Source organism: Hyperolius riggenbachi, chromosome 12, assembly GCF_040937935.1.
Source record: "Hyperolius riggenbachi isolate aHypRig1 chromosome 12, aHypRig1.pri, whole genome shotgun sequence".
NCBI classification, from domain to species: domain Eukaryota; kingdom Metazoa; phylum Chordata; class Amphibia; order Anura; family Hyperoliidae; genus Hyperolius; species Hyperolius riggenbachi.
In genome coordinates, this window is record NC_090657.1 from 67,193,210 (window position 1) to 67,217,957 (window position 24,748).

Consider the following 24,748-nt stretch of genomic DNA (forward strand, 5'->3'; position numbering starts at 1 on the left):
AAATGCCAGCAAAACAGCGCAGGAGATTTGGGTGCAGCCGGCGCCACCATAGGCCGTAATAGGAATTACGGCTATAGCAGCGCACAGGGAGTAACTTCGGCGCTGTCAGAAAACGGAGCTGAAGTTACTTTTAAAACATAATTCGGCTTCCAGCAGTTGCCCAAAGCCAAATTATTTCATTCCCCACTATCCATGGCGGGCTGAAGGAGGAATAATATTGAATACAGCCGGGACTTGTGTGGCAGCAGGATCAGCCATATACCGGCTGAATCCTACGCCCAAGTCTCCACCAGCGCCGTTCTCTCGTATGCATTTTTGCCAACGTTTTGCAAGAGCGATTTTACGCAGGAACAAAAAAAATTAACTGAACACTGGCGATTTTGCCACGATCGCGTTTAGCGCTTCTATAGCACTGAAACGCAATCGCCGGGAAATCACCTGAAAATAGTGCAGGTGACGCGTTTGCGTTTTTGGCCGATTATCACAAATCGCCTAAGTAAGAATGGGCCCATAGGTTTTCATTACATTAGCGCTTTTAAAAAGCGTTAGTGTTTCAGCGTTTTGCTGAAATCACAGCAAAACGCTCTAGTGTGAATGGGCCCTAATAGTATTTTTTTTTTTGCGGTTACTATGGTTTTATATGTGTTAGCTAAAAAAAGTTGCATATGGTACCTTGTGGTTCAGTTAATACATTACCTTGTTATAACCAAATTAAAATTGGACATTTACTTAATTGAAACATAAAAATAATGCAACACAAATGACACACCACAACCAAATAGTTAAATAGATTTTTAATGAAATCCATCCCAAATTCACAATCGCATCCCATAAAATCCCCTTCAAAAAATAAAATCAACGCAAATCTTTGATTTCCCCAATCAGTCAGATATTTGGCAAGTTTCCCTGCAGAGAATCGGCAACATTAAACATGTCACAGATAAAACGTTTCAATGTGACTAGCAAAAACTGCGTTATGGTCATAAAACAGAGGAAGCCTTTTTACCAAGGTTTATAAGGAAATGTGAAGTGAGGGATTCGTTTATTTTAGGGTTAGTGCCACCATGTCTTCTGCAGTAGTAGCAAAAATCATATCTTTCTCATTACAAAGCTTGAAAGTAACTAGACTAGGTGGCAATAGACCCGGCGAGGTCAACTTAAATGGAGTCTACAGTGGAAGAAAAAACAAAAAAAAAGGATACTCACTTAAGGAGAGTCCTTTAGGGTCTTATGGAGGTCTTCCCGGTCGCCCTGCCTGTCTTCACAGGCTCCCTGTTAGCAATCTATAACCCATAGGTCGTATACTGCTCTCTTCCGCGTACGGCCAGCTTCAGGAGTCTTCAGAAGCATTCATGCTTCTGAAGATTGGCCACTTCATACTACACCTGCGTGAGCACCCTTTTTCCCGTGCGCAGTACAGAGCCGCCATGCTTCGGGAGCCCGAGTGCTTAGAAAGACTTACGAAGTCTCCTGTTGTAGGAGATTCAAACAGAGGAGCCTGTGGGGTGAATGAGGACACCATGAGATTGGGAAGGCTCTATACCAGGGGTCCCCAAATGTTTTGGGTGGAGGGCCGGGTCAACATACTTCAGACTGCTGGGGGGCCGGTCGAAGTGTACATGAAATGATGTAGAAGTCTTTGCGGGCCAGACAGTGAAGCATTCCCAGGTGACAACCTGCAGTGTAATTGGACAGCAGTGTCACCTGATGTGGAATTTGATTGGAAACCAGCGAATGACTGCTTTCTGGCTTCCATGTGGATGGGTGGTGCCAGCACTGCTATTCTATATGCGGACCACCAATATTTTAAAGATGTAGCTGACCGCATCTATAAGTAATACATTTTGTGTGTGTGGGGCCAGTAAAAAAGCCTCAGGGGGCCACATTCTGCCCGCGGGCCTTAGTTTGAGGACCACTGCTCTATACGGTTCCCCAACCCTGTACTCAAGGCCCACCAACAGTGCACGTTTTGTGGAAATCCAGAGGTAGTTAATCAGCTCTGCTGAGACACTAATTACCCCACCTGTGAATATTTGTGGCTTCCTGCAAAACATGTACTGTTGGTGGCCCTTGAGGTCAGGGTTGGGGAGCTCTGCTCTATGGGGCAGAGAGCCTTCCCTCTCCTTGAGTTTCTTTTTTTTATTCAGACTTCAGTTAAAATAATGAAGGGCATACTGTGGATGAAATCCTCTCAGGGACTGAGATGAGCAAAAAAAAACAAAAAAACTGAACATTAGGAGTACCAAACAGGGAAGTATTTTCAGGCAATAGGATAACAAATGAGACAAATACTACCTACAAATTAGGTTGCCTATGCTAAACTAGGTTGCGGATAGGCAACCACAATATCAGGCAAGGGGAAAATACCAACAACACAAGGAAATATCCTGGTTGGGATGGGCTGCACTCCAAAAAAACTGGATAAGCTTCTTGAGACACCGGGAGGAAGGGGGGGGGGGCTATATGCAAATTGGTATCAGGCACACCAAAGGTTATGATCAATTTTGAGTCCGTAATGAAACTGTTACCTTAGACTGAAGGTATAGATCAGAGTTTCTCACACCTGTCCTCGTGACTCCAACGGTTCATGTTTTGCAGGCAACCTCACCTATGCACAGGTGGGGTAATTAGTGTCTCAGCTAGGTGGATTCCATGTAGATGAGACACTAATTACCCAACCTCCGCATAGTTGAGGTTGCCATGCACCATTGGAGTCACAAAACATGCACCGTTGGGGAGTCACAAGGACAGGTTTGAGAAACACTGGTATAGAAATTTGTGTTATTTTGATTGACACCAGAAAAGATGATGCTTTTAGCAGGACCGGCCTGCTTTATTCGCTCTCTAGTACTGTCTTAATGCAGCTGCGACTTGGAGCGCCTATCTAGATTGTAAGCCTTTGGGCAGGATTCTCTCTCCTTATGTATAATACCTGATTCTGCACTTTACCCAGAATAATGTGAACATGCATTATTGGAACTACAACTCTGGCATTATGCATCTTATTGCTTATTACCTGTATTGTGTTGTCAGTCACCCGTTATCATTGTGTCATCTTATTTATTGTACAGCACTGCATAATATGTTGGCTCTATATACCGTATTTTTCAGACCATAAGACGCATCTAGGTTTAGAGGACACAAACTAGGGGGGGAAAGAAAAAAAAAAAAATATATACTGTATATAATAAACCTGGTGCATTGATGGTGAAGGAGCATCATGTGGATTATGCCCCCTTATGTCTCCCTGTGTCCTCCTCTATGCCCCTTTGTATCCTCTATTTGCCCCGTGTCCTCCTCTGCATGGGCACAGTACAGAGAGTCGCTGACATTGCGGTGGGTTGGAGGTTCGTATCGGCAGTGTTCACAAATCGACAACTCCCTGTATTTGGACTATATGACGCCTTGGACCCTGGAGTTGCCAATCTCAGTAACGGCTATGGTTGGCGTCTGGCTAATGCCGGTGTCTACAAAGTCATTTGGGTGCTGGAGTTCAGCTATTATAGCCAAACACTAGTGGGATTGTGGCGGTAACAGCAGCTATGGACAACACCACAAATAAAGTCCCCTCCACAACAACAGCTTTCCGATCTGTTTTCCAAAATGCTGGTATTTTGCCGATTCCAAACCTGACCACATGGAAATAGATAATTTCCTATTTCTGACTGATGATCCACTTTAAATACTGCTTTGATGGGTATGCTGACGGAGTCGTTTATTAGATTCATTATGATGATCGGGGGGGGGGGGGGGGGGTTTGGGGGGTCCAGGCCAAACTGGTCACTGAGTGGCGATCTGGCCATAATTCTCATTACGTCTTATGCTGGCGCCCACATCATCGGCCCAGCTCTGCGACAAAATTAGCTGTCTCGCAGTTCAGGTGTCCTTCAAAACTTGTTGACCATGGAGACAAATTGTATATAGTTAAGGGGCCCATTCACTCAGCCGATTTTCTGGCCGGCCGATCGATCCCGATCGATCGCAAATCAGGTGGCCAATTGACCGATCGATGGCCGATTTCGATCGATTTCGATGGATTTCCATCGAACTGGCAGGGTGGAAAATTTAGGTCGATCTGATGAGATTGCTTATCAGTTTGCATTGGCCTTAATGAAAATCTGATGGCAAAAAAATGCCATCAGATCCAATTTCAATAGATTTCAAACTGAAATCTATTGGAATTCTATCCTGGTAAAAAATGTTCTAAAAATGCATCAGATAGATCATCAGATGCATTTCTTATCTATCTGCTGCCAATCTGACGAGTGTATGGGCACCTTTAGCCTGGAAAGATACAAAAGTATTATAGTATACTTCTTGTGCTTGCTGTGAGAGATGAAAACTCACTGCCCCCTGTGCACATACAGAATACCTTGTGTCTATCCACAGTAATTTAGCTTCTTGACAGACAACATAAATAAATGATGGATGTACTTAATTACAGCTCTCTCAGCCTGGTAGCATGATCATTTTTCCCATATAATTGTATTTATGCAGCAAGAAGAGTGTAAGTAGTGTTCTTGTGCATGGAACTGCTTCACTGTATTTGCCATAGCCCCAAGGCTGGGGATAAGACACAGGGATGTATCTATTCTACACAATAGTACCAACGTCACAGCTATGTTGCTATGGGTAAACAGGGATGCAACACCAGGAAACTGAAGTTTCAAGACTTCCCTTTCTATGAGGTAAATATCATTTGTGTAATCCAGGCAAGCTTAGTGACAGTATAAGGTGAAGTGAGTTTTAACCACAGTTTAGGGGATAGGATCGTTTTTAGAGTCTGAAAGCCCAAATTCAGGCATAGTTTGTCAAGATCAGCCAAAGACACTTCCCTTTCCTTCCTAGTGCTGCAGTGTGAGATTCTCACATGAAAGACAAAGCTGTCATAGTAGGGGGTAGCTGGAGTTCTACTTTAACTCATCACACAGCCAAATGGACACTGTACTATTAAGAACTTTAAGACTAAATAAAAAAATTAAACCAATAACAGTGGAGAGAATGTATAAAAGCCAGAGCAAGAAGAGAGTTGAAACAAAAGTAGAGCAGATAACTAGATCAAGCACTGTGATTGGTTGTTTTGAAAGAAAACCTGAAGAGGAAAGGAAAAAAGAAAAAAGGAACTTAATTGGGGTACTTACCTCTCGAGAGTTAAGCCACCCTCCTCCTTGCCTTTTCACTGATTAGTTTCCCGTTAACAAGCCCTTGGCCAAACAGGCTCAGCTTTTTCTGTGCAACCGTGAGCAGTTTTGAGCACTGGATTGGCGAGGGAGGCCGGAAAAAAACCCTGGAGGATCCAGAGGCTTCCCACTGCCGAAGTAAGTAGGTCTTCCTTTAATCTCTAACAGCTTTTTTTTTTTTTTTTTGCACCTCTCCGTGGGCATGCCTTTAAGTACGGCAAAGTACTTAAAGATGCATACCTTTCTGTAGCTTGTGCTCTCCTCTTTCATTTGATGCCTGAATTGCCATTCTACACCAAATAGCTTTTGTTCAATTTAAAAATCGCAGCTGCCATCTTGGCTATGTTATAACTTCCGGGTCATCCCTGTCTTCTCTGTTAGAGAAGTGCAACACTGAATGAAGCAGGAAGAGGAAATGACACGCATGGCCATTGCAAAAGCCTCCTCCAGAGGGGTCATAACATGACTATGTTGGAAGTAGTCTGGTTTAAAGGCATGCCCATGAGTGGTGTTTGGAGTCTCTTTAAACAACTACACCACATCTGCTGCAGATTCACTCCAATTTCCATTGGTGTTGGTTTTGGTAAATCTGCCCTATTGTTTCCTGTGGAAGCTGTAAAGTGATTCTATACAGAGTAAATGAAACTGATGGTAAGGCTGTATATTGTGGCACCTCGCTGCAGTAAAAGGGGGGCATGGCTGGGCTTCTGGACCAGGAAACCCAACCAAATTTAGGACCTGAGAGTCCAATTAGTGATGTCGAAAAAAAAGACTGCACTACATACTGGGACAGGACCACAAAGAGTCCACATTACAGCTAGTGCTACAAAAACTGATCATTCATTGGCGCATCAAATGAAAACAAAATCAAAATGTTCAGTATTATAAGAAACCCACAAAGAAAAGAATTAAGCCACCCAAATTACACAATAATCTAAAATGTTTGCAAACTGCAAAGGACAAAAAAAAATTATGTGCAAGGATTTCCTTAGTAAAAGGCCAAATTCCGGTTTATGAGCAAGTTTAAGTTAAAATCACACTGGTTTAAGAAAGGTCGACCCACAGAAAAGAGAAAATAGACGAGCTGTGCTCTGTTGCATCAGAAGTCACTAACAAGTATCCAGGGACATGTCTGACCAGTAATGAGCCAATCAAAAATCAGATGACCACATTCAGCTTAATTCTCACTTGTAAACAGGTCACGGTTGTTGTGAGGTCATGTTGGAAGTTCTTATAGGTTCTGATGTATCCAGCCGTGATCTTCCGTAACAGCTAGCGGAGAGAATTAAAACATTCCTTAATATTTAACTGCGCGGGAATACCGGTAACCGTAAGTAGGTCCTCCTGCGACTGGCTGTTGGTCAGTTCCATACGATAGACCCTAAAGAGAGAAAACCTGAATGGATCTTCTGTTATGCCCAACACTTGTGAGGTCTCCCAGCTATGAGTGGTAATTCCAGTTCTCCGATACACCTAGGAGGCTGTGCTGAGCAGTCACATGCCCCCAAGCAATACCATAACCTTCCACGTGACTAAGTGCAAGGGAAGAAAACATTTAAATAAAAGATCCCACTGAAAAAAACACCAAACGCACCAGCTAACAGCTGCCAAAATACTCTAAGTGTCACATAAAATTTCCCTGGGAAACAACGCAGGCTTCGGCTTGCACCATAAAACAAATCTCTTGATAGACTTCTCAGGTTGGACAATGTGGATTCTGTCGTGTAAAGTACACATTCTCTGTCGTGTAAGGTTACCCTTTTCCACGTTTCTACAGAACGGATGAGCACACTGGCCAGTCTCTTGCTCTGTTGCTGGAGACCTGTGGTTTCTCTATGTGGTTTTCCCCAGGTCAATTTTCTTCTGAATGGCACGTGTGGAGTGGTAGATGAGAGAGTCAATGAGACCTGCAACTATACGGAAACAATGATATACAGGTTATAAGAAAGCCAAACAGCAATTGTTCATTGATACACAAATCAAACAGCCTTTAAACATGGTGCACAGACCTCATTAAAATACTGACCCCACAGTATTCCTAGGACAAGTAGCGCAGCTTTCAGTGGTTTGATTTTTAGAGATTTCACAGGCCTTTTACAAATTATACAGGCACCTACAAGTGGGGTGTCTGAAATAAAACCGGCCAAATTTCCACTTTCCATTCATTTATAAGACTTACGGAATCAGTTCACCGATTACGTGCTCTGTGTCATTTTACATTTTCTCACTTTCAAAAAAGGTGCACCCAAGATTTGAATGGTCCGAAAATGTGAAATTTGATTCGGTGGGAACAAGTCAATTTAAAAAAAAAAAAAAAAAAGACCTTGTAGGTTATGAGAAAATTGATCTAAAAAAATGAATGAGAAAATTTTAACCACTTCAGGACCATAGGCTTACACCCCCCAGTGACCAGGCTAATGTTTTGCAATTTAAGGCTTTGCAGCTTTAAGAGCTCACTGCAGAGCCATAGTATTGAGCACACAAGTAATCCCCCCCCCCCCCTTCTGCCCACCAACAAAACTTTCTGTTGGTGGGTTCTGAACGCTGCTCCAATGTTTTGTTTTTTCTTTTGTGTTTAGATCACAGCGCTGTATAGACAGCGTTTTCGCCGTCTAATAGCGGCTGTTAGACTGATGACAGAGCGGAGTAATTCAAGCGGGGATGCGCGTGCATCGGCGCACGCAATCCCCTGTAAAACCCCGTCCCAGGACTTGACGCCAATTGCCGTTACGTGGTCCTGGGGCTGCCACCTTCCCGATGCCTATCGGCATTAGGCATTCAGGAGGCAGTTAAACTGGTAAAATTACATTTTGCTGTGGTACACTTAGGACACAGGGACAGAGGTGACACACCTGGGGGGCAGAGGTGACACACCTGGGGGGGCAGAGGTGACACAGAAGGACACTGAAAGTACAGGGAACAGAGGAGGACACTGGAGGTAAAGGGGGGCACAGAGGCGGTACAGGGGAAAGATGCACAATGATTGGACTTATGGACAGATTCAGGTGAAGAATGAACCTACAGGTCCTATTCGTTAACCAGGGACTGAAAATTGGGTCACACATCGGTTTCAGTTTTACTGCGAAAATTGCAATACGAATTTGGATGTCGTGGAAACGGGCCCTTACCCTTTGGGGCGTTTTTCTCCCCTACGGGTACACCTGAAGCGAGAGGGATATGAAGGCTGCCATATTTATTTCCTTCTAAACAATACCAGTTGCCTGGCATCCTGCGGAGTCACTACAAGTAGAGGACAATAAAAGTACCTGTAAACACTCCTCCGATTATGGCGCACACTCCAGTGAGAAAGTGAGTGAAGGACCTAGACATGGGAAGGAGGATACCACAGTGAGATAATGCGCAGAGAACACATGTTCTGCAACACAAGTGACGATATCTGCATACAGAGAGGGCATGATCCACCTCACCTGTGTTTCTCTGTGAGTTTCACCATCATCGGAGAGAGTTCATACAACACAAATACTCCGGGTAATCCCTGATCTCCTATTAGGCCGTTTGCAATCTTATCATGTCTAGTCACTGAAAATTGATTGGTGCGCAATACCTGAAATAGAGACACAAAAAGAGTTCTAGTTATTAAAATTCAAACACAGATAAAGGGTACAGGGTCAAAGAGCACATGAAGTGGCAGGTAGAGAAAAACCGTGTACATATGGTACCAATCCTACCTGGAACTTTGTATTATTTCCATCGCAAGCGTTAATAAGTCAGTGCTTTATCGGTGTAGGCAAGTTAAGATGCTCATATATCAGTCGACTTGGCGGCCGATTGAGCATCCGATAATTATTATTGAATCAAATGAAAATCTGTGCTTCCACTAGCATGGCCAATCAACAATTTAACCAATTTTGGGCCGCAACTGGTCAAATGTATCAAACGGACATGCTGAAAAAGGTCAGGCCGATGTGGTTGATTGGGTGCTTGGAGGTAACAGCACGCAATATCGGGACGAGTGATGAACACAACGGAACCCCCAGTGCTGTATCCCCTAATGTGAATGTGCTGCCTGCCCAAGCGTTTGTTACTTTACCTGTCCACTGTCTCCCGCCGTGGTCCCTATGCATCGTCCACATTGCCGCTGGGCTTCCGTAAAGCATGTGCTGCATGTGACATCATATATGCGCCACATGCTTAGCGTCTGAAGCCCGCCCACTGCGGTAGATGAATTGGGACCACGTCAGGAGAAAACAGACTGGTAAAGTTACCAATGCTTGGGCAAAAAGCACATTTACATTAGGGGGGGCAGAGACAAAGGTGGCGAGGCAGCTGAAGTGGCGTCACAAGGGATGAAATTACCTTCTGGCCACTGTACTTATCTGAAATGGGAAGTTTGTTTTTGGCATTTTTAGATAAGCGTTATAGCATATTAAGAAAAAAAAAAAAAACACTTCCTACAATCCTATAGGCACTGCACAGTTAAACAAAACCACACAGACCAGGGTAAATAATAATAATAATAATAAAATAAGATCAGGGGACATATAAGGGCCTATTTTAGAAAAAAAAAGGGGTTAACATATTTGGGGCACAAACTATTTTTAGGCAATTTTTTTTATTTTTGGATGGTATAACCCATTTACTGAATGTGGCATTTCATTTTAAAGAAATAGGCTCGATTTGTCGATTAACTCATAATTGTGTTGTCAGCATTAACAGCCTGCATATACCTTAGTGTATGCATCTGAGCTGCCTTTCTACTCCAGGTGCTAGCTTGCCACTCACCTGCCTCATCAGCCTGCTGTGGGCCCTTCCACCCCCAGAATGTTCCCCTGTGTAAAAGGACATCAACTGCAGCAGAGGCAATAGCCAGGAATCCACTCTTTTCAGACAATTTCTCTACACCAAAAGCAGGGAGGCGGTAGACATTAAGAGCATGCCATGTGCTGGAGGAGAGGAGCAATAGCAGTATTCCTGGATCAGCCACTTCCACAACAGCAGCAGGATGAGGTAGGAGGGGACAAGAGGAAACTGAGATTTTAAGCTGCCAAATACTGCATGCAGCGGGGCGCAGCAGTGTACGCAGAGTGCACAGAGGTTACATTAACTCAGCTTTCCAGGATCAATACGCCGCATCTATCTCCTGGTCACTGGCATGCCATCATAGTAATAGTGCCCATGATGACTGACATCATAGGGGGAGCTGTTACTATAAGGTTGGTAAGCAATGGAGAAGAAAGTACATATGGATCCCGGCAAGGTAAGTCAACGCGACCAGCTGCACACTCTGCAAGGGCATTGGGGGGGGGGGGGGGGGGGGAGTTCTCTGGCTTCTTACAGTGTGGGGTCCCTGGCTACCTACATGTGATGGAGGCGGAGGCCTCTCTGGTTACCTACATTGGGGGTGGGGATTCTCTGGCTAACTGTACTGGGGGGGGGGGGGGGCTGCATCTGGCTACCTAATACTGGGGGTTCTTGGGATTACGTAAACTGAGGGGTTACATTCAACTACCTAGTATTGGGGGCTCCTGTGGCTACCTATGCTGGGGGTGCTACATCTGGCTAACTAACACTGGGTGCCATTCTGTCTACCTATACAGGGGAGGGGGGGGTGTCCTACGTCTGGATAATACTGGGGCCTCTGGTTAGCTATATTGGGGGCTACCTGTTACTGGGGAGCACCTCTGGCTACCACATCACAATAGTGTGCCTGAATCTACAGGGGGCACGCAATTTATACACCCTCGTCCTGGGAGTTCTATAGCCTACTGCCTTTAGATTGTAAGCTTGCAATGGCAGGATCCTCACTTTATTGTGTCTTGGGAGTCAATTCTCTCTAACCTTAAAGGCACTTCTAAAAAGCTCAGCAGTCCAGGTTGGTACATCAGACGAAAGAACAAATGTAAATGCTCATTTACATTAGATAAATAGTTGGTTTACTTACCTCACCATCAACTTTTATGTATACTGTGGGGACAATTTTTACAAAGTACTGAAACATCATGGAAGCTAAAAAGAGAAAAAAGCAAGAATGATTGATAATCTGATGATTAGCAGGTAAAGGCGCGTACACCTGCCATAGTTTCACAAACGACGGGTCCCTCAGACCCGTTCTGCCGACAGTAGGACGTATGTGGTCTGACGGACCCGTCGTTTGTGAAACTATGGAGTGTGTACGCGCCTTTAGGTGCATCGGTCATTAATTTTAGGAGCACTGCTCTCCAGCAGGGGGAGGAGGAGCACCCAGCTTGGTGGTCATGTGACCCTAGGCTGCAATACAATATAAGGCATTTATCGTATACCAATTTTTAACAGCAGAGCAATTTATGTGACGTTCATGATTTCATGATAAAAAAAAAAAACGAGACTTCAGAGACCTGCTTTACAGCCCTACTGAACTCAAATAAATAACCAAGAAAAACTTCAAAACCATTTCAGGACTAGTACCAACTAGTTCAACCCTTCAACTCTTAACCCCCTTGGCGGTATGAAAAATACCGCCAGGGGGAAGCGCAACAGTTTTTAAAAAAAAATTTTTTTTTTTATCATGTAGCGAGCCGAGGGCTCGCTACATGATAGCCGCTGCTCAGCGGCATCCCCCCGCCCGCTTCGATCGCCTTCGGCGATCACCGATCAGGAAATCCCGTTCAAAGAACGGGATTTCCTGGAGGGCTTCCCCCGTCGCCATGGCGACGGGGCGGGATGACGTCACCGACGTCAGCGACGTCGGGACGTCATTGGGAGACCCGATCCACCCCTCGGCGCTGCCTGGCACTGATTGGCCAGGCAGCGCTCGGGGTCTGGGGGGGGGGGGGGCCGCGCGCCGCACCGGATAGCGGCGATCGGGCGCGCGGCGACGGCGATCGGGGTGCTGGCGCAGCTAGCAAAGTGCTAGCTGCGTCCAGCAAAAAAAAAAATTAAGTAAATCGGCCCAGTAGGGCCTGAGCGGCACCCTCCGGCGGCTTACCCCGTGTCACACACGGGGTTACCGCCAAGGAGGTTAAGAGACCGCCACATGCAGATCTTTTCTTTATGTCGGGCAGGTGTGCTCTCCTATACTCAAAGTGTAGCTAGGATGAAGGGAAAGTGTTAAAAATAAAAACAATTTTTATTATAAATATAATCAGAAAAAAAACTAACAAATAAAACGTTGCAGCAGCAATCGGATGCCACCGACAGAAAGCTCTGTTGGTGGCAAGAAAAGGGGAGGAGATTAATTTGTGTGCTAAGTTGTATGGCTCTGCAGCGAGCTTTTAAAGCTGCAGTGTGCTGAGTTGTAAAAAAAAAAAAAAATGTGCAGGGTCACTAGGGGGGTGTAGTCCTGTGGTCCTCATGCTGTTAAACTATACCAATTGCCTGGCAGTCCTGCTGATCATTCTGGTATCAGTAGTCTTAGGCCTCTTTTCCACGGACTGTTGAGCTGTGTGCCTTTTTTTTTAAAAATCAATTTTATATAGAAGTGATTGGAAAATCGATCAGAAAAATCGAAATCACATCAGACCAGTCAGAAATAACCAATTTGACCCATCTATCTAACTGGAAATTGCATGGTGTGCACCAGGCAGAAGAGTGAGAGGATCAGCAGGACAGGTGGTAAATTTGCATTGTTTAAAAAGAAATAAATATGGCAGTCTCCATATCCCGCTTACCTCAGGTTCTCTTTAAAAGGAACCTAAACTGAGAAGGATATGGATTTTTCCTTTTAAAATAATACCAGTTGCCTGGCTCTCTTGCTGATCCTGCGTCTCTAATACTTTTAGCCACAGCCCCTCAACAAGCATGCAGATCAGGTGCTCTGACTGATGTCAGACTGGATTAGCTGCATGCTTTTCAGGTGTGTGATTCAGCCACTACTGCAGCCAAAGATCAGCAGGACTGCCAAGTAACTGGTATTTAAAGGATACCCAAAGTCACGTGTGGCATGATGAGATAGACATGTGTATGTACAGTGCCTAGCAGACAAATAACTAGGCTGTGTTCCTTTCTTTTTTCTCTGCCTGAAAGAGTTAAATATCAGGTATGTAAGTGGCTGACTCAGTCCTGATTCAGACAGGAAGTGACTACAGTGTGACTGATAAGAAATTCTGATAAGAAATTCCAACTATAAAACACTTTCCTAGCAGAAAATGGCTTCTGAGAGCAGGAAAGCGATAAAAAGTATCAATAGTTCATAGATTTTATCTCTGGCAGCCTTCAATGAATGTGACATTGAGCAAAAACAACAGTTAAAACTTAAAAAGTAAATTTAAAACATAAAATAAAACTGTGCAATATCTTAAAAAGTCATTTTTAGGAGAAGGAAGATGGATACGATAATTTGTTTCATTCGTTTATTTTTTCGCTTCGGGTGTCCTTCAAGGAAACATCCATATCCCTCTCAGTTAAGGTTCCCTTTAAGAATGAATCTAGTCCAGTACTAGATACAGTTCAAAAAAAGGGAAAAAAATGATCCAACATAGGGAAAGGGTTCTTTACAGTAAGAGTGATTAAGATGTGGAATGCATTGCCACAGGAAGAAGTTATGGCAAATTCTAGATCTGCATTTAAAGGGGGCTTAGATGCTTTCCTTGCAGTGATAGACATCCATGGCTATAGTTACTAGGCAATTCCCAGCATTGTTGATCCAGGGATTTTATCTGATTGCCATCTGGAGTCGGGAAGGATTTTTTTCCCTTTTGGGGCTAATTGGACCATGCCTTGTAAGGGTTTTTTGCCTTCCTTTGAATCAGCAGGGATATGTGAGGGAGCAGGCTGGTGTTGTACTTTTTTCTCTGGTTGAACTCGATGGATGCATGTCTTCTTTTCAACCCAAATAACTATGTAACTATAGATTTATATGGCGAGTGAGAAAGGAAACAGAAGCCCATCTTACACTGCATGGCGTCCACACGTGTTCCATCCAGAGGGTTCACTAGGCCGGGATAATCTCGCCCGAACGACAGATGTTTGATATGATGGGTCATGTTTATCTGGAGGGAAATCAGAGATAGATTACAACCCAATCCTAATGGCTTGTTCACAGAGAAATAAAATCACTAAAAAACAAACAAAGAACGACTTAGCATTCAGATATTGTTTGGAAATTCAAAGTACAAACTACGGCTTAAAGAGAACCAGGAGGCGGAATATTGAAATCCTAAAAGGATCCAGAGGCATGTCATGTGCACAGAGACATGCCTCTGTGTCCATCTATCGCCACTGCCAGTCCCCACTGCACTCTGCTATCCCCCATGAAAAAGATCGCCAGGCTGCTTGTCACTAGCCTGCTTTATTTATTTGAGGATTGTTAATCAGCTTCCTCCGCATCGCCCCCTCAATAAGATGCTCCCCCCGCTGCTCTCCGCCTCTGCTAGCTTCCTCCAATAGGAAGCCAACCCGCGACCCAGGAGTAGGGGGAGCCTGGGGATAACACTCCCCCCCCCCCCCCCGCGTACTTCCTGGGTCGTGGCTTGGCTTCCTATTGGAGGAAGCTAGCAGAGGCAGGGAGCGGGGGGGGAGTGTTATCCCCAGGCTCCCCCTACTCCTGGGTTGCGGGTTGGCTTCCTATTGGAGGAGGCTAGCAGAGGCGGAGAGCAGCGGGGGGAGCGTGTTATCGAGGGGGTGATGCGGAGGAGGCTGATTGACAAGCCTCAGGTAAACGAAGCAGGCTAGCGATCTTTTCAGGGGGGACCGCAGAGCGCAGGGGGACTGGCATCGGCAATATAGAGCGACACAGAGGCATGTCATTGTGCACTTGACATGCCTCTGGGTCCTATTAGGATTTCAATATTCCTCCTCGGGTTCTCTTTAAGGAGGAACCATAACGACATACGGTAGAATACACGGGTTGATTTGTTAAAAAAAAAGAATACACGGGACTTCCTCTAACCCCATAAGCACATGCGAGTCCCTCGCCGTCCTCCCGCGGTCTGCAGTTCAGCTGCGATCAGGCCCAGCAACAGGCTCAGTTGGGTTTAGTCTGGGTCTTCTGTGCATGCATGGACCTCAGACTGACGCAACTAAGCCAGTTACTGGGGCTGATCGCGGCTGAACAGCAGGGCGACGGCGAGGGACTCACATGAGCTTATGGGGTTGGAGAAGGCCCCGGGTAAGTATCGATTCGTTTTATTTTTTAGTGTCTGGTTTACTTTAAGGGAACGATTAACGAACAATCCAAGATAGTGCTCGGACATATTGAATGACCGAAAGGACGGATCACTTTGGCAGATAATCGTTTATCGTCAGCAGTGTGTACAGATCTACTAAGGAGGCACGCAGCCAACTCCACGCATGCGCAGTGGTCAGCGACATGCAGAATCGTCCGGTTTACAGAGGGTGACAAAAGGGGAACGAAGCAGCATATAATGATGTGGAAAAACCAGGAGATCTTCAGGAGGCTGGAAGAAGCCCCAGGTAAGTAATTGGCTACTTTTACTTAACATTCCATTTAACATCTTCTGAATTTGATCTTGGAACAATCGCTCATTGGTAGTTTTATACGATTTTATGTTTCAGTGCGCATGTCACATAACTTTAATTTCAGGATAATAATACTAATCATACTCACATTGTCAAGTCCAAAACTCTGTAAGTCATGAACTGTAGAAGGAAAACAAAACATTGTAATGGATATACAGCAAAGATAAAAAAAAATAACAAAAAAAGACCAATATGCCGTTACATGTGGTTACATGAAAGGAAAGTGAGATGATTCCACTTATGCGCTCCAAGTTGTTATCTATTCTCAAAAGTGGATGTTAAAAAGTGTAAAAGCACCTAAAATAGATGGTTCGCTTTGTGATAGCCGGTAGAGTAACCCATAATTTTTATATGGCTCCAAGAACCTCGGAAGGCGAGTTCCTGACTCCGCCCACCTATCATGCCATTAAAAAAAAAAAAAAAAAAAGAGACCTGCCTTCCTAACTCCACCCTCATCATGCATGCCATTACAAAGAGGCCTGCCCCTCACTGGTGCTCTAAACTCGCAGCTGAACGCTGAACTCTGGTCCCCTACCTTTATCTCTAGATTTTAAGCCTTCGGCTGGGTCCTCCTTGTGTCTCCTGCCTGACCAAGCACCTCCATCAACGTACACCCATTCTATTGATCTGAGTGATCACGACTTGCCTAATCTCCATGCTCCAATCCAGGGACTGGACTAAGCGTTACCTTGTACTCGTACTGTGCTGCGTGATCTGGCTTTTCTTGTATTCCTGTATTGTCATATTGCTGTATGTCACCCCTAAATATTGTCTGTAACCTAAAGTAATGTCTAGCGTTGTGTAATATGTTGGCACTTTACACCGTGCAGAAGCTGCTACAGGACAGGTAATGTATAAATGCACACACTACATACATTAATACATTGCGGCGGCAGCGGCGGGCTCAGCAGATTCCCTGATGATTTCATGCTGAAATCAGACGGGAATCGGCCTGTAGTGTATGGGCAGAATCGACCAAGAGACACATTCATCTCTAATCAGATTCGATTAGAGATAAATTTGTCTCTTGGCCGAATCTGCCCATAATCTTCTGGTGTATGGTCACCTAAATTCTCTAAACAGACGGTAGATAAGAAATAAAAGCAGTAAGGTTGGGGGATTGCCTGCACATCTGTCAAACTGTCACCTGAAAGGAGACAAAATCTAAGGCTTCGTTCACATTGGGTGCATTGAAAAACGTGTAAAAACCGCATGATAAAAACGCATGCGCTTGTGCGCGCTTTAGTGAGCGTTTCAGTGCATTGCGCTTTTTTTAAGCAGGTTTTGCTTATTGTAGCAGTTGTCAATAAAGCTTTGTTTTCATATGTACAGTAAATGTATTTTTTTTATCAAATAGAGGTAAAAACCGCATGCGCTTCTATGCGCTTGTATGTGCTAAAAAAAAAGCACACCCATTCACTTGCATTGATGTGCGCTTTACAGCTCAACGCACAGAAATGCATGCAACCCTACATTTTTGTAATGCAGCACAGCACAGCGCATAGATGTGAACGAGGCACATACATGGGAAAATCAATACCTTGCTTAACGCACAGGGCAATGCGCTGTTAAAAGCGCACAAAAACGTACCTAGTGTGAAAAAGGCCTTTAGCTATTGTAGGAACGCACTATATCAAAATTTCTCCGGTTGAAAATGGATTGCTTTAAACCATTAGCAGCTTCAAATGAAAGGTTTTGTTTGAAAGCTGCTGTGCAATGTAAACCTCTGCAGGCAAATGCCTAGTGCAGCCAAACGTGTGGGCGGCAGGGAGCCGTTATAGTTAGTTCTTTCGGACGGCATCTTCTCTTCCTCCACCGGTGGCTCTGAACTTCCGACATGTCTTCTCGGTTCTGATCACATGATAGGACGTGATCGGGATCCAGGAGACCAGGTCAGTGTTACAGCGCCACCAAGAAGAGGGCTGATAGACGAGACTCATCACTCCTCTTCCACCACCGGGTGGCGCTGTAACACTGACATGGTGTCCTGGATCCCGATCACGTCATATCATGTGATCAGAACCGAGAAGACATGTCGGGGTTACATCGCTGCTGCAGTGGAGGAGAGAAGAAGCCGATCCAGCCACCCGGACAGGCAACTATAAATGCTCCGACGCCCACTAGGCTGAAGCTGCTCGTATACAAGCCACTTCAGCATTCTGTGCAGGTACGCCTGAGTGCAGCCATGCAACATTTCCAACAAGCTCTAGTTGGACAGGTTTCGGTGGTGGGCGCAGGATGACGTGGGAAGCTTCTGCAGGATTCAGAGGCTTCTCTCTTCTTAGGAAGTTATTTTTTTTTTTATACCACCTCAGGTACACTTTAACCCCTTCCCGACCACCTAATGCCGATAGGCGTCAGTAAGGTGGCAGCCCACCTAATGCCGAAAGGCATCAAGAGCGGTGGGTGGGGATTTTCAGGGAACACCATGACACGGAGCAGAGCTCCATGTTCAGCCTGCTAGCCGCAATCGCGGCTGACAGGCTGTGTAATGGCTGAAAACGTCCATTATTTACATTTACAGCGCTGCGATCTCCTGCAGCGCTGTACAGGGACAGCTCTGTCACTGAGCTGTCCCCTCGAGTGACAGGGACAATGATCACCTCTCTTAGGCTAATGCCTATGAGAGCCATTCGCCCTGATAGGTTCTCAAGGGGGAGGAGGGTGGGTGTTAAAAAAGAAAATAAACTTTTTTTTTTTCCTGATTTTTTGATATTTATAATAAAATTTAAAAACAAAAACGTTGCAGCAGCAATCAGATGTCACCAACAAAAAGCTCTGTTGATGACAAAGGGGAGGAGATTCAATTGTGTGCCAAGTTATATGGCTCTGCAGCAAGCTCTTAAAGCATTGTAAAAAAAAAATTGCATGGTCACAAGGGGGGTGTAAGCATGTGGTCCTCAAGCTGTCAAACCCTGTAAAAACCAGGAGATTTCTGTCACCCAGCAGGGTTCAATAAATGATCTCTTGGGTGGCAGTGCTGTGCCGACACTGTACAAATGCATTACTAGCCTCCAGGCTAGCGACACATATGTTGCTATGCGGGGGGAGGGAGAGTAAGTGGCACACGATTCCTGTGGGTAGGAGAGAACAATGCGATCGGGCAGTGGTTGAGCATTATGGATCCGGCATGCCAGATCTTCACAGATGTCAGGCAGCCGCTGTATGTTATAATTTAAGTAGGCCTCAGTTATTTGGACTGAGTTAGTCAAAAAGGCTTGATGAGCAGACCTGCCCTTTAAGGGGATTTTCTCTGAAGAGAGAAAATCTGCAGTTCTGTCAGCAGAACTAGAACATACCAAGAAGCTGTTCTGATCAAGGCCGCAGGTCTCCCTGACCTGGGCCTGGAACAATAAACATCAGTCATGTTTTGTAAATATTCACATTCCTGCATGTATGTCAAATGTCTCATCGATTATTAATCGAGTAGGCGGGTATGATGACACCATGAGTGGGTCCACCAATAGACTGATATAGGGGGTGGCGAAGATGATGTCATATTTAACTCTTTCCTAGCCGGCATTAAAGCTGGAGCAAGCAATGGAGAACTCACTTCTGCTTCTTCCTTCTGCACTAGCTCGCAAGGCCGACTGGGACCTAAGCATGTTCGTCCTTTCTGTAATCTGATATAATGTATGCTGTAGTTTAGTGTAACGTAGTTAGGAAGAAGGTACCTGATTGACTCCAAGAGGGAGTCTAATCATGAGCTTATAACGCAACATGAAGATTGGCATGGCTAGGACATGATGAATGTATCTATCTGTATTCCTGTGACTTGAATAAGTAACGGAAACATTGAAAGAAGCCTGAGCAAGTCTATATCCTGTTTGCTGTGTGGAGAGTCAAGTGATCTCACAGTCTGTGAGACGATGGTGTCGAAGCAAGGTGATAAGAACAGTTTATAACAGTGGTGCCTGAAATCCTTCCCTGCCTAACGATACAGGCAGACGGGGCCGGGGCCGAAGGAAAATGGTTTCAAGATATTCCACAGCAAAACAAGCGGAATAGACGGACGCAGACGGTAAAGCTTATCAAGCTGATACTGATAAGTGGGTGTGTGTGGGAGCCAAGCACACAGCTGCAATTCGAGAGAACCAGCGGCGACACTCGTGGATGTTAAACTTAGACTGACAGTGCACATCAGTCCTTGCCAAACCGGGTCACAGGTGTCTGGAAGCTCCGAGGCCGGCTGGCAGCTGCTGCTGGAGATGATCCGCTGAGCCAGTGTGGGTACACAGAGCTGACGCTCAGTAGTTCCAGAGATCCACTCAGTGTCGTGGAAAGTTGCCAAAAGCTGGTCGAATTCGCAGGCTTACAAAGTCTTCTGCTCAGGCAAGTATGTTTTACGTTGTTGTGTGGCATTATCTTTATTGTAGGAGAGGAGGCTAATGTGTTAATGTGTATATTCGGTGTTAAGTGCAGCATGGTGGCTGCGGGCTTCTCATCTCTCCCATGCATGGTGGGAGGGGGGAGTCTGGTTTATGTGCTTGGTTTTTTTTTTCTTCTCCCTCTTCAGATTCAAGCTTCCTGTGTTGTATATTTACGGAGTGGTTATCTCTGCATTTGTCTCAGGCATGTTTGTGCTGGCAAGAAGTTTTTTTCTCTTCTCTTCTCTTCCCGTCTCTACAGAGGCTGGGAAAAAGGGGGGGGGTCCCCCGCAGCAGGAGATAAGCCAGTGGTGCTTCAGTCTGTTGGGGCTGGATGGGGGGGAGAGAGGGGAGAGAGGAGGAAAGCGAGTGTCTTTCTGTTTGTGAGATGTTCTGCACGTTTCTCGCATTTCCAGTCGGGCGGTTCTTAGTTATGTCTGTGATAGAGTGAGAAAGATTCCTACGTCTCTGGGGATCCGTATGTTTGATTGCAGTTCGGATTACAGCTGAGACGTGAAGGAATGCTGAGGCTGATTTTTGTGCACTGTGGATAGAAGCTGTGTGTAACGATGCATAAAAAAAGTATGTTCTATTTGTGTTTGCTCTCTCTCCTAGGTCTATAGGAACGAGAGGCTGCTATGGGAGCAGCCATCTTGGCTGGCAGTCCAGGACTCAAAATGGCGGCAGTGGAGAGAGCCCGCCCCCGTGAGTCATGGCCCCCACACGTCATGGCAGGGGGGAGGAGGGGCTGGGGGATCCACGTCACGGCAGGCTGTGCTCGCGGCTCCGGGCAGAGCAGCTGAAAGGGAGGGGGGGAGAGATACAGAGACATGCTACTGTGTGTCTCGGGTTTCAACGTATTTCCCCAGAGTTTTTCCCAGAGTCCATGGACAGGAATGCCAGAATAGGAAGTGTTTCCCAGCTCGGTGCAGGGACACACGGAGCAGTACAGATCAGAAATGGGTCTGTACTGTGTTGCTTATGGGATTATTCCTGTAAGTGAGGCACCTTAATGGGTGGTGCAGCATGAGTTCCCAATAGAAGGAAAGGGGGACAGCGCATCAAAGGGGGTGCCGGAGTTGGAAAAAAGGGAGTTGACCAATTCGGGTTTCCGTCGCCGCCTCTGCAGAGCGGTAACGTTTTTTTTCCGGTTTTGTCGTGAATAAGGCCAGAGCTGGACTGAGAGGTCTATGCTGGGCTGGAGCTGTTTTGTGTGCGTTTTTTTTTCGTCCACTGATTGGTCAAATATGTTTTTTCCAGCTCCTATCAATTGTAGCACAAAGAACAAGGACTGACAACAGTTCATGGGGCAATTATACAGATGATAGAATTGCCGTTTACAGAGTGACAGTGTATCAGTACGCTGTTTGCCATGTGACTACCTTCCATGTGGGCATTCAGGGATCTGCATACAGGCATGTGACGCTGGTATGCTTAGCCCTGCACCCTGTGTAGTTTAAGTGCAAAGTGCTCCTTCCTACAGGGAGGCAGCCAGTTTTTTTGGTAGTTTAGGTGGTGGCACGGCAAACATTGGTCAGAGGGTACAACACACAGAACTTCTAGCAGAGCTGGTATCGCGATGAAGTTCTAGATAAGTAAATGCGATAATGAGTAAGAGCATTGCAGGCTCACCTGCAAAGCAGCATCAGGTGTGGCATCCGTAATCTGTGCATGCGACGGCCGCGCATGGACAGATAAGGGGGGATGTGGAGTGAGCTGCAATGGGGTGAGAGCTTCCAAAGGTGAAGCGAGCTTCCATAGGTGAAGTCCGCGGGAGCATATTTTAAACAGGTAAGTACTGAGGATAGTACTGAGGTAGGGGGGTGAAGTTTAACTCCAATCTACCAATAAGAGTAAACTCCAATCTACCAATAAGAGTAAACAGAGTTCAGGAGAACCATAAAGCAACGAGATCAATTACGATATATATTGATCAATTTAAAGGGTAAAGAGTACAAGCCGCAGGGCGAATCCCAAATCATTAATAAGAATTGATTTGTTTGTATTTCGATTTCAGGTGTTTGGCAATATGGAATTGAGACAGCTGCAGTGCTGGCAGCAAAGATGGAGATGTCAGTCGGATAAGCGAAAGGTTCCAGATGCCAATCTAAGCTTGGAGGAACACGAGATTCCTGAAATCGGAAAGAGACTAAAACACGAGATTCCTGAAATTGGAAAGAGACTAAACCACGAGATTCCTGAAATCGGAAAGAGACTAACAAAACTGTCGGAGCAAAGCATAATGCAAAGTGCTAATGTTTTTCTTTCCCAGGGTGGTGCTTTTATAATGAAGTGTACCATGCTGATGGTGATCCTAGGTTGCCATTCCGTCCTAGGAGAACGAAGAGAGGACATTCTCATGTATAATAAGGGGTTAATGAGAATGCAAGGCCCAAGCATGTTAATGTTGGGTGACAAAGGTACTGATCCTTTCACACCTCCCTCCGCTTGGCACAGATGGACCATGCAGGGACGGAGGAAAAGAGCACTTGTGCCAGGAGAAAGCAAATTTCATGGCACAAGGTGGGTGAAAGGTCTGAAGGGTCAAGTGTGCGGGCAGTGGGAATTTAATGGCAGTGTAAATCTGCTATTGAATGCCACACTCCCAGAATCAATGCACCGATCCAAAGGTTTGTTAAAAGGTACATTGCAGTACAATGGGTACATGCAAAAGGTGGAGTGTGTGATTCAGGGGTACCTTGTCTTGGTTATGCAGAGTGAGATGGTTCCAGATTGGAGAGGAACGAGCAGGAGGCGTCAATTCTCTTACCAGAGAGACGCAGGGGACAACATCACACTCTGGAGCTACCAACAGAGAGTGCCTCTGAAACAACTTTACACACGTAAAGGCTGGAAAGCCAAGGGTGGGTGGTTCTCGAAACAAGAAGTAACAATCGAGATCAAGCCACATTTCCAGGTGACAAAGAGGGTGGGGAGAGCGGTCCCGGGGGAGGGAAAGCCAACACAGGGAACCCCATCCACACTACACGGGTCACAACAGGGGACGATATTACACAGTCCATATGCAGCAGCTTATCCTCATGATAGTTGGGTAAGTGAAGAGGTACTCTTAATCGAAAGATTGCAGAGAGTACAGTCTTCCCGACCTCAGGTACATATTGTGCCTCAGGACGTAAGGGGGGGAAGAGGTCCAATCAGGACAGCTGGGGACATATTTTGTCAGCGAGAGATTGGACAAGGGGAGGTATAGTAACTTTTCTGGAGAAGGATCTTTTGCATGGCATCTTCGAGATGTTTGGGTGAACAAATGGAAACGGTGCAACATTCCTTTAGGCACCGCCACTTCCTTAGTTCCCACCTCAACACATGTCTTACACCAGGACCTGAGAGGTCAACCTTTTTTGGTGCTAGACGGGGAGGTGAAGCAAGTAGAGTTGTCCTCATGCGGGCAATTCTTGCAGAAGTATCTGCGTTGGCCGGGGCAAGCCAAATTTAGTGAAGAAGCCTGCGGGCTCAATAACGCAGACTGCGAGGCTACCATTCAAAAGATCCACCCTGAAGCCAAACCAATAGTTCCGGTGGCTGAAGGAAGGGTTTGGTTTTTTAACATAAGGTCTAATGATACATTCAAGGTATATTCTCATAATTGTTCCGATAAGGGGGATTTTCCAAGGGGAACATATTGTGTGAGTGGAGATCCCATATGGATCCTGTCATCCAGGCTGGATGACGTTGTTTCTCAAATTGTTAAGAGAACTCTAAAGGTCAAAGTTTCACGAGTAGTTCCCGTCCTGAAAGAGAACACGACATGGGACGAAGGGGAACAGGGTTTGATCCAAGACGACCACATTTTGTTACAAAGGTTAAACAAACAGTACACTAAGTTAGAAGTAAGATTTCACCATGATACAGGTGATCTTAACGAGGTAGAACACAAAAATGAGCAGGTGAGTTCCAGTCTGCCCTGGTGGACAAAGGTTCCGGTGATGTTCCAGGGACACTCGGACGGGGCATCTGCAGTTCCAAAGTTCTTTCTACACCCACTGGTCGTCTGGATGGGGATGACAACTTTAGGCATCGTTATCCAGGTGAGGTTGCGGGTTAAAATTACGTAAAATAAATTAACCTGGTCCAGAGATTGGTGCCTCATAAACAATCTCCGGAACCAATAGTTTAAATTAAGGGATATACAGGGTTACGGGTATAGGTTTAGTAGTACCTAGGAGCTGATTGTATAAAGGCGCTCTTTTAGAAGGCACCTGGCACTGCTCCGTTTTGTAACAACCAAACGAGTTTCACTTTTCTGTGGTCATGCAAGTTTGTGAGTGATACGCAAGTGACGCAAATGCTGAGCATGTGGTGTTGAGGGACTTAGAAGTAGGGCTTCCCCAGAGAGCCTGGTTACAGGAAGACCAAGAGGTCTTGCTCTCTCTCTTCCAGGGGTAACCACCGAGAGCAGAGAAGTTGTGTGAGCACGAACATCGAAAAGTGAAACATAAACGAAAGAAACCAGGTACTGGGAGGTTCAGACGCTGGGATCTGCGGGTCAAGCCGTTTTAGGGGGGATTGTTATAATTTAAGTAGGCCTCAGTTATTTGGACTGAGTTAGTCAAAAAGGCTTGATGAGCAGACCTGCCCTTTAAGGGGATTTTCTCTGAAGAGAGAAAATCTGCAGTTCTGTCAGCAGAACTAGAACATACCAAGAAGCTGTTCTGATCAAGGCCGCAGGTCTCCCTGACCTGGGCCTGGAACAATAAACATCAGTCATGTTTTGTAAATATTCACATTCCTGCATGTATGTCAAATGTCTCATCGATTATTAAT

At 45.5% G+C, this 24,748-nt stretch overlaps 1 protein-coding gene across 2 annotated transcripts in view; it reads right to left on the reverse strand.

Annotated features, from left to right (window-relative positions):
* Positions 1-779: 779 nt before the first annotated feature.
* ERGIC3 (ERGIC and golgi 3) overlaps positions 780-24,748 on the reverse strand; it is a 59,170-nt gene continuing 35,201 nt past the window's right edge. For both annotated transcript variants that reach the window (XM_068263665.1, XM_068263666.1), the window contains 6 exons: positions 15,685-15,716; positions 14,011-14,107; positions 11,083-11,147; positions 8,609-8,745; positions 8,447-8,502; positions 780-7,093 (listed from right to left, as the gene is read on the reverse strand). In XM_068263665.1, coding sequence (XP_068119766.1) covers positions 7,014-7,093; positions 8,447-8,502; positions 8,609-8,745; positions 11,083-11,147; positions 14,011-14,107; positions 15,685-15,716 — 467 coding nt within the window. In that variant the 3' untranslated portion in view covers positions 780-7,013. The remainder of the gene's footprint in view (positions 7,094-8,446; positions 8,503-8,608; positions 8,746-11,082; positions 11,148-14,010; positions 14,108-15,684; positions 15,717-24,748) is intronic.